This window comes from Prionailurus bengalensis, chromosome E2 (genome assembly GCF_016509475.1).
Source record: "Prionailurus bengalensis isolate Pbe53 chromosome E2, Fcat_Pben_1.1_paternal_pri, whole genome shotgun sequence".
Classification (NCBI taxonomy): domain Eukaryota; kingdom Metazoa; phylum Chordata; class Mammalia; order Carnivora; family Felidae; genus Prionailurus; species Prionailurus bengalensis.
The window spans coordinates 11,441,699-11,451,831 of NC_057352.1; the positions used below are offsets into that span (position 1 = coordinate 11,441,699).

A 10,133-nucleotide genomic window follows, 5' to 3' on the forward strand; every position below is an offset into this window, starting at 1 on the left:
GTCTCTTCTATGGGATCCCACGGGCTCCTGGCTTTCCCTATCCCAGCCCCAACCACCTTGGGTTGTCATTGACTGGTAATAGGTCTGTCTCTGAAATTGGACTGTGAACCCTGTGACGGCAAGATCTGAGGTTGTCTTGGTCACCACTGTGTTCCCAGTATCATCCGGCAGGAAGCTGGGCCCAGAATAAATGCTGGTTACACAGTTGCTGATTGGATGGGTTAACGGATGAATGAATGGATGATTAGATTGACAGGGTGAATGGGTAGATGGATTGGAAAATGGGTGGATGTTGGGTAGAAGGATGGATTGACTGGTGAGTGAGTAGTTGAATGAAAGAGGTGAAGAGATGGATGAGAGGTGGATGAATGGGTGGGTGGATCAGTACATAGATAGGTGGATGGATGGATGGATTGGATGGGTGGGTGGGCACGTGGATAGATGGATGGATGATGGATAGATGGATCGATTGGATGGGTGGGTAAGTGGGTGGGTGGGTGGGTGGATGGATGGATGGATGGATTGGATGGGTGGGTGGGCAAGTGGATGGATGGATGGATGATGGATGGATGGGTAGGTAACTGGGTGGGTGGGTGGATGGATGGATGGATGGATAGATGGATAAATAGATGAATGGATGTTTGGATGGAAGGATGGATGGATGGATGGATGAATGGATGGGAGGATGGAGGGAGGGAGGGATGGATGGATGGATGGATGGATGGATGGATAATGGATGGGTGAGTGGGTACATGGGTGGGTGAGTGGATGGGTGGATGGGTGGGTGGATGGATAGATGGATGGATGGGTGGGTGGATGGATGGATGGATGGATGGATGAATGGATGGATGGATAATGGATGGGTGAGTGGGTACATGGGTGGGTGAGTGGATGGGTGGATGGGTGGGTGGATGGATAGATGGATGGATGGGTGGGTGGATGGATGGATGAATGGATGGAAGGATGGATGGATGGATGGATGGATGGATGGATCAATGGATGGTTGGGTAGATTGATGGGTGGGTACATGATCAGATAGGGGGATGGACGGACGGATGATGGATGGATGGATCGAATGGATGGGTGGGTAAGTGGGTGGATGGATGGATTGGAATGGATGGGTGGATGGATGGATGAGGGGGTGAGTGGGTGGGTGAGTAGATAGGTAGATAGATGGACGAACAGACCAGTAGGTAGATGAGTGGATGAATGAATGGGTGAGTGGGTGGGTGGATCAAAAGTGACTGGGTAGATGTTAGTCAGATGGTTTAATGGATGGATGATGAGGTATTTGAATAGATGGGCAGTGGGCAGGTGGGTGGAAGGGTGGATAGAAAGGTAAGTGAGTGGTTGAATGTAGGATTGAGAGTTGGAGGTGTTTCAGGGCTCAGTACAGGGACAGCTCCCCCATGCTGGGGGATCCCTGCTCCCTGGCCACCCCTCTTTGCCCCCACAGGTGGGAACCGCATCACACAGGCGGTGCTGGGTGCCCACGATGGCGGTGTGTTTGGGCTCTGCGCCCTGCGGGACGGGACGCTGGTGTCCGGAGGGGGCCGTGATCGACGGGTGGTCCTTTGGGGTTCCGACTACAGCAAGCTGCAGGAGGTAGAGGTGAGGAGGGGGACAGCCTCGTGTGAAGGTGAGGGGACCTCCTCCCATCCCCCCCACCCCGGCTCCGAATGGACCCTCCTCTCCCCAGCTTGTTTTCCCTCGCCCCTTCTCTGCCTGTGCCCTACACTCATATGCCCCCAACCTCACCCTCAGGTCCCAGAGGACTTCGGTCCGGTGCGCACTGTGGCTGAGGGTCGGGGAGACACGCTGTACGTGGGGACCACCCGCAACTGCATCCTGCAGGGCTCTGTCCACACAGGCTTCTCATTGCTCGTCCAGGTGCGCGATTCTCCTGCACCCGCCCTCCTCCTCATTTCTCTCCTCTTCTCTTCCCACTTCCTTCCATTTCTCCTCACCTCCCCACCCCACCCCTTGGCCTCACAAACTCCACTCACCTTCCCTTTTACCTGCTCCCACCCCGTAAACCCACCCCTGTCCCAGGACCCCTGCCCCAGCACCCCCCTGCTCCAGCAGCCAACGAGTTACCCGCTGGCACAGCAGAGGGTCCCCAGGACCCCGCCGCAGCCGGGCCACCCCCTGTCCTTCTGATCAGGGGTGGTGTCCATTTCTGTTGGTAAGTGTCCTGGCAGGTTGTCACCTGGGCCACATGCACCTTGGGCCACACACCTCCTGAGATCTGGGAAGGCCCTTTGGAGTGGGCCTGTTTTTCTTCTTGCAGCTCACATGTTCGCCCCTTCGTCCTGGCGTGCCAAAACCCTATCCACACCCAGTTAACACCCCAGCGCCATCCCCCCTCCCCCCCACCGCCCCGCCGAGGGGCTGTATAGTAGGATGGTCAGGAACAGGAATTCTGGAGCGGGACTGCCTGGGATCAAAATCGCAGCCCTGTCACTGGTTAGCTGTGTGATGTGAGGCAAATGAATGACAGTCTCTGTGCCTCTATGAAACGGTGCAGCAGCAGAACCCATCTTCGTGGGGGTTTGTAAGGATCCCATGAGTCGGTTCATAGACGGCATTTAGATGGTGCCTGTCACAGAAGTCTTGGCCAAAGTAACCCCTGGATCCAGCGGCTCTGGATACTTCCATTCCTTCTGGGCATTTCCCCTTTTCCAGGCTAGCTGAGATCCATGCTGCTGCATTTAGATCTCCCTCTGGCTCTGGTCTCCCTGGAACATGAAGGAAAACCAGGATCAGAGGGATTTCCCAGAAGGGACCTTAGAGACCCCGCCAAAATAGCATCAACATTACACATCGTTGATTATATTATGAATAGGTCAATATATATTAGAGCTTTATTACCATGCATCGTTACACTAACGTCAACAATTATATTATCAGTGTTCGTTGTTATTTAACGGCGTATTATTAGCACACGTTATTAATAATGATAATAATAACAGCCACTTCCGATTTTGCGAGCGCTTCGTACTAGCCTCAACACCTTCCATCCGTGATTCAAGTGAGCACAACGATGTCACCATTTTACAGAAGATTAAACTGAGGATCCGGGGAGAGGGCACCTGTCCAGTCCGTAAGGGAGAGCTGAGGTCAGATCCACCAGGCTGAGTGCCCTCCATGGGATCCCGCAGCCTTCTGGACACCACCCGATTCAAGCCGGTCAAGGCTCCAGCTCCCACCCAGCATGCCTCTTGCCCTGCGTTGTGCAAACCGGACAGCAGAGGCCTGGAGAGAAGGGGAGCATTCGCCTCGAGCCACACACCGGGGCGAGGGTCTGCTCAAGTCCCGGCCTCCTTCAGACGTACTGGAGAAAGGGCCTTCCCCGGGTCACCTGTGGCCCCAGTGTGTCGCCGGGACCGGCCTGGCACTTCTTTCTGGGACCAGGCTCGGTGGGGAAAGGGTCCGGATTGGCGGGCCCCATGCTGCCGTCTCCCCTTCCCGCCAGGGTCACGTGGAAGAACTGTGGGGTCTGGCCACGCACCCCAGCCGGGCACAGTTTGTGACGTGCGGGCAGGATAAGCTGGTGCATCTGTGGAGTGCGGAGTCCCGCCGGCCCCTGTGGAGTAGGATCATCGAGGTAAGGGGACTGGGGGGGGGGGGGGGGGTGGGGGGGGACTCGGCACCCTGTTCTGACGCAAGCGCCTGTCTCCGTATGTCAGGGCTCAGGGCACCAAACCAATCTGCCAGGGGAGCCGCTGCCCCTGCCATTGTCAGGAGGGCGGGGTCAGGAGAATGCCATTGTCACAGCCGCAGGAAGCTGTGGTCGCTGCAAGGGCTGTCTCTAGAGCCGCATTGGTCAATACGGGTGGGTCGTCACACTTCAGTTAACTTTAAAATGTAAATAGAATGAAGCATTCAGGGGCGCCTGGGTGGCTTAGTCGTTTGAGCATCCGACTCTTGGTGTCGGCCTCAGGTTACGATCTCACGGGTTTGAGGGCTTGAGCCCTGAGTCGGGCTCCGGGTTCGAGGGTTTGAGCCCTGAGTCGGGCTCCGCATGGAGCCTGCTCAGGATTCTCTCTCTCTCCCTCTCTCTCTGCCCCTCCCCTGCTCATCCTCTCTCTCTCTCTCTCAAACTAAATAAACAAACTTAAAAAAAAAAAATTCAATTCCCCGGTTGCACTGGTGACGTTTCAAGCATGTATCTAGTGGCCACCATGTTGGGAAGTACAGATAATGACCGTCTCCAGCATCGCAGAAGCTTCTGTTAGACGGTCTTGCTCTAGAGCAACCCAGTGCTGGCTACATTTGCATTGTATACTTGATACTCCATGTACTTGCCTTTTTTTTTTTTTTTTAAGTTTATTTATTTCTTTTGAGACAGAGAGAGAAGAGGGGAGGGAGGGGCAGAGGGAGAGGGAGGGAAAGAATCCCTCGAACCCACGAATTGTGAGATGGTGACCTGAGCTGAAATCAACACTCAGATGCTCAACCGACTGAGCCACCCCGGCGCCCGTGTGCCCTTTCCTCTTAAGGCCAGCGACGGCTCACGATCATAGCCAGTGCCATCGCTTTCCCAGCCCCCATGATGAGCGGAAATAGAAGAGCAGGCCCTCTGCTTTCTGTCTTCCAGAGCCAACAAAAGCGCAATGGATTGTTAGACCCAAATCCCAGTGGGACCCTAGCTGCAAGGGATTCTGGGCAGTGTAGTTTTTAAGCTCCCCTTCCTGTGCAGCATGGGACACTAGAATGTCACTCCATCGTATCCCCCACACCACGCTTTGGGACTTCGCTCAAGGAATCTAGGGTTACCTCTGATTCTGGGACACCTGATGGCCTTTGAACTTTGAGTCAGGGATGGTATGCTCTGGAAATTGTGAGGGCCACGTGTAGTAATCCTCACTATGACGTCAAACCGCCTAGGAGACACAGAACTCTTAACCCCACCCACAGAGAATCTGATTCAGGAGGTCTGCGTTTGGGACGGGAAATCTGCAGTTTCTAACGTGCTCCCGTAGATTTTTCTGATTCCGGCAGTCTGTTGACCGCGCCCAGAGAAACTGGCGTAGCATTTTACCCCCTTCGTCCTTTCAACTTCTCGCAACCTCCACAAGGCCGTGGGGATGACAGATCCCCACTTGGAAACAGGCTTGATAAGGTAAAAATCATCACGGTGCGATTTTAATCCAAACCAACCGTTGTCGAGTGCTGCCTGTAAGCCATTTTATTTACCAGCTTGCTGGTAAGTCTTGTTTTTACGTCTTGTTTTACGTCTTGTTCTTAGAAGAATCCCAGGGAGCACACGTTGATGTTCTCCATTGGCCAGATGAGGCAGCCGAGGCTCAGACAGGGAAGGTTATTTGGTGTCACGTAACTAGGAAGTGTCAGAGCCGGTTTGAACCCGAGTCTGATTCCAAGATGCCCTATTGCCCGTGAACCAACCAAACGTCCCCAACATTCGAGAAGTGGTGATACCCCTTGCCAGGTGTTTAATAAAGATGTGGGGAAATGGACACTTGGACGTGCCTGGTGATGAGTTGATAGAATCTTATGGAAAGCAAATTGGCATTATCATTCCAAAGCCTTCAAAATATGGCTATCCTTTGTCCCAAAAAAATCTCACTTCTAGAAAATTACCTAAGTCACAGATGAATAAAGCTGTGAGAATTTAGACCGGGAGTATAAATGGATCTAGAGTCCACAGTGAGAGCAGGCCTGTTTTGTGTTTGAGCTGACACAGGAAAGGAGGATGGTTTGGGGGGCGTCTGAGTGGCTCAGTTGGTTAAGCAACCGACTCTTGATTTCGGCTCAGGTCACAATCTCACAGTTTCGTGAGTTCGAGCCCCACACTGGGCTCTGCGCTGACCCTGCAGAACCTGGTTAGGGTTCTCTCTCTCTCTCTGTGTTCCTCCCCTGATCGCTCTCTCTGTCTCTCAGAAACAAAAAACAAACAAACAAAAAAACACTTAAAAATATTTTAAAAAGGGGCGCCTGGGTGGCTCAGTCGGTTAGGCATCCAACTTCGGCTCAGGTCATGGTCTCGCGGTCCGTGAGTTCGAGCCCCGCGTCGGGCTCTGTGCTGACAGCTTAGAGCCTGGAGCCTGTTTCGGATTCTGTGTCTCCCTGTCTCTCTCTCTGACCCTCCCCCGTTCATGCTGTGTCTCTCTCTATCTCAAAAATAAATAAACGTTAAAAAAAAAATTAAAAAAAAAAAAAAGACCCAGAAGAACACAGTTTAAAAACAAAAACTGGAGGATGGTTTTGGGGTGTCTGCGGCTGCGGTAGGGGAATAGCCAGATAGGCCGGAGACCCCAGTTCTCAGCCCTGCCTCCTCTCTCTCCCCTCAGGACCCTGCCCGGTCTGCTGGTTTCCACCCCAGTGGCTCTGTCCTGGCCGTGGGCACAGTGACTGGCAGGTAAAGCTGAGCTGGGCATTTGCAGAGGGTTTCTCTGCTCCCTCCCCTCCCAGAACTGTCCCTGGACAAAACCTCCCTTCCCCTGTGTCCCCAGAGCCCACAGAGTCTGCAATTAACAGCCTGCTCACCAGACTGCTTCTCAGTATTCATCTGGAGTCAGCCTCTCTCCCAAATCTCTTCTGGGGTCCCAAGCTCAGGCCCCTCAGATTCCCGACCCCGACCCCCCCCTTCAGCCCCCCCCCGCTGCACCGGATCAGCTCACACCCCCTCCCCAATCTTGCCTTCTCCCTAAAGATGGCTGCTGCTGGACACGGAGACCCACGACCTGGTGGCTATCCACACAGATGGCAATGAGCAGATCTCAGTGGTCAGCTTCTCTCCAGGTAAGCGGCCCGGTGCTGGATCTTGGAGCAGCCAGGCCTGGGAACTGAGGCTCAGTTACTAGCAGGGGGAAGGAGTGGAACCTGTGTGGCAAGGCCTAGGGGCCGGTCTAGGACTGTAGCGGGGATGGAGCTTGGGACAGCTGAGGAGTCTGGCATAGCGGGGGCGGGGGCTGAAGCTGAGAGAGAAGGGGGTAGAGCCTGGGTGCCTCCTCATAGCCCCCCCCTCCCCCTCCCCCAGACGGGGCGTACCTGACCGTGGGCTCCCACGACAACTTGGTGTACGTGTACACGGTGGACCAGGGCGGCCGCAAGGTCAGCCGACTGGGCAAGTGCTCGGTGAGTGGGCAGTGGCCCCCAGCCCGCGCCGCCACCCCTACCAGGGGCCGCAGAATTAACCAATTTTCTACTTCAAGGGAGCACAGCTTCAACACTCTACTGACTGCCCTGATCACAACCAGGAGTCTTATGGCCCCGCCCACACATTACCCCACCCCCCACCCCCCACCCCCGTGTTATAAGCCCCTCTGTGTCTAGCTCTGCCCACGTTCTAAACTCCCCCTGTGTTCTAAGCCCTTTCTGTCTAGCCCCGCCCATCGCAGTCTGGCCCCGCCCATGGTAGTCTGGCCCCGCCCCCACGCTCCAAAGGCTGTGTATCCTTCCTTTAGCCCCCTTGTGTTCTCCCCCTACCTGTGTATTTTGCCTTCCGCTTTTCCCGGTCTAATCCTACCCGCTTGAGCTCTAACTCCACCCCTTCCCTCCCCCTCCGCAGGGCCATTCCAGTTTTATCACCCACCTGGACTGGGCCCAGGACAGCAGCTGCTTCGTCACCAACTCCGGGGACTACGAGATCCTGTACTGTGAGTTCTCTGAAAGCCGAAGGCGGCCCTCCTCCAGCCTCCCTATTTACGTGTGCGATTTACATAGACTTCCCTGACTTCTAGGAAGGGAGGAGGGGCTTTCAAGTCTCCGTCCTCTGGCTCCTGTGTTCAGGGGCTGTTCTGATTGGCCTCCTGGCTTCCCATTTCCTCCACTTCCTGGTGGGATGGGTGAGGTACAGGTCTCTAAGCAGATGCCCCTGCTCAGGCTTGGGGTGTGTCCACCCAGGATCTAGCCCCCTCGGCCAAGTCTGGAGAGGTGGAATAAACCCTAGGACCTTAGCCTCCTGTCTCAGACCTCAGTGCCCATTGACTATAAAATGGATGGGTTAAGTCAGTAATTGTTTCTTTCTTTCTTTTCTTTTTTTTTTTTAAGTTTATTGGAAGTGGGGGCACGGGGAGAGAGAGAGAGAATCCCAAGCAGGCTCCCACTGTCAGCCCAGAGCCTGACGTGTGGCTTGAACTCACAAACCGAGGGATCATGACCTGAGCTGAAATCAAGAACCAGACGCTCAACCGACTGAGCCACCCAGGCGACCCAGTTCTTTCTGCTCTGAACCCTTCCCCCTGTTTTCTGCCCCAGGGGACCCGGCTACCTGTAAGCAGATCACTAGTGTCGATGCTGTGAGGAATGTGGAATGGGCCACGGCCACTTGTGTCCTGGGATTTGGGGTGTTTGGTAAGTTCTGGGATGGGGGAGGTCCCACTGAGAACAGGGGTTCCAAGCAACATCCTTCTCTGGTGGTCTTCATCGTCTCTTGTTGGTTATCCCCAGGGCGGGAGACCGGTGTGGACTGGGCTGGCATCTGGTCCCAGCCTGGGAGGGAGTCAAGGAGGGCTTCCTGGAGGAGGGGGTATCGGAGCTGGACCTGGAGGATGAGGAAGCAGTGAAGAAGGAAAGCAGTCCCTAGGATAGGAAATCGTACCCTGTACGAAAAGCCTGGAGGTGGCATAGAACTTGGCATTTGGAGAAATCCAAGAAGGCAGGATGGCCAAATCGCTGTGGAGTTGCAGGGGAGCGTTAGGGAGGACAAGGCTGGAGCAGCGTGGCAGGCCAGGTCAGGCAGAGTTCAGAGGTCATGCTAGGAAGCCCAGGCTTTCTCCAAGGCCACCAGGGAGCCACAGAAGGGTTTGGAGCGGTGGGGGGCCAGGGTCAGATACACGTTTACAAAAGATGATTCCAGTTCTCCTCCCTGGCTGCCGACAAGCCAGGCTGGCTGGGAGGAAGGCAGGGAGCCCGGGGCTGGGGCCTGCTCACCTCAGGGGTCCCTGGCCCAGGCTGACCGCTCACCACCACCCACCCCTCATCTCGCCCACAGGGATCTGGTCTGAGGGAGCCGACGGTACCGACATCAACGCCGTGGCCCGCTCCCATGACGGGAAGCTGCTGGCTTCAGCTGATGACTTTGGCAAAGTGCACCTGTTTAGTTACCCCTGCTGTCAGCCCCGAGTGAGTCCCCCGGGGGGGGCTGGCGGGGTGGGGATGAGCAACACTGCGGGCAAGACTGAGGCGGCGCTCTCCAGGCCTCAGCTTTCCCATCTGTACGAGGAGGACAGTGGCTTGAGCCCAAGGGTCATTCTTAACCTAAAAGTCGGTAAATTTCAGAGTCCAGAGTGCCAACGCTCTGCTCTGAGTGTCTGCGATTCCGGGAGCTTTGGTTGTTTGATCCTTATTAATGCAAGAAATATTCCTTGAGCACCTGCTATGTGCCTGGCACAGGGGATACAGCCAGGAACGAGACAGATCGCCTTCTTTCACTTCTCTCTTTCCCTGTCACAGGCCCTCAGCCACAAATATGGCGGACACAGCAGCCACGTGACAAATGTGGCCTTCTTGTGCGATGACAGCGTGGCCCTGACCACAGGGGGCAAGGACACCAGTGTGCTGCAGTGGCGGGTGGTCTGAACTGGGGACGAGAGTCCTGGGCACATGGGGCCAGGATAGGGTCAGGTGACGGGGCAGGAATTCTATTTTCGGGAGATGTCTATTGCCGAGTAGAGTAATATATAACCAGAGTATGTCTATAGCAGAGGGGGTTATGGGGGTGGGAGGGTAGACTGACAGAAGTCTCTATTTATCGGGGGGTGGGGGGGAAGAGGGGTCACATTGCTTTGGGGGAGCCATTAAGGTGTTTGGTTTGGAGTGTTTTTTTAAGTTTATTCTTTTATATCATCCAGAAATAAAGACACATGCACTGAAGTGGAGTGCGAGGGTCTGTGTGTGTGTGTGTGTGTGTGTGTGTGTGTCCCCAGATTCAGTGTCTTTAAGCATGTGTATGGGGCAGGGTGTGTGTGTGTCTATCACAGTGTGATGGGGGACCATTACCTAGGTCTTTATGGGTCTTTGAGGTTGACAGAAACCAAGCTGGCTCTAATGTGGACCAAAAGAGAGCTCAGTCGGCCCACATTGCCAAATAGGGAAGGGCAGATGTGCCTCCGGGCTCTAGGGCCATTGAAGCAAAGATTTGAGGGCAATCGGGATACTTCCATACC

The 10,133-nt window shown here is 54.9% G+C and overlaps 1 protein-coding gene across 4 annotated transcripts in view; it reads left to right on the top strand.

Moving 5' to 3' along the window:
* EML2 (EMAP like 2) overlaps nt 1–9,840 on the top strand; it is a 33,326-nt gene extending 23,486 nt beyond the window's left edge. For all 4 annotated transcript variants that reach the window (XM_043600459.1, XM_043600458.1, XM_043600460.1 and 1 more), the window contains 10 exons: nt 1,457–1,611; nt 1,765–1,890; nt 3,476–3,607; nt 6,315–6,382; nt 6,677–6,765; nt 7,004–7,101; nt 7,535–7,622; nt 8,224–8,319; nt 8,960–9,090; nt 9,421–9,840. In XM_043600459.1, coding sequence (XP_043456394.1) covers nt 1,457–1,611; nt 1,765–1,890; nt 3,476–3,607; nt 6,315–6,382; nt 6,677–6,765; nt 7,004–7,101; nt 7,535–7,622; nt 8,224–8,319; nt 8,960–9,090; nt 9,421–9,546 — 1,109 coding nt within the window. In that variant the 3' untranslated portion in view covers nt 9,547–9,840. The remainder of the gene's footprint in view (nt 1–1,456; nt 1,612–1,764; nt 1,891–3,475; nt 3,608–6,314; nt 6,383–6,676; nt 6,766–7,003; nt 7,102–7,534; nt 7,623–8,223; nt 8,320–8,959; nt 9,091–9,420) is intronic.
* The last annotated feature ends 293 nt before the right edge of the window (nt 9,841–10,133 follow it).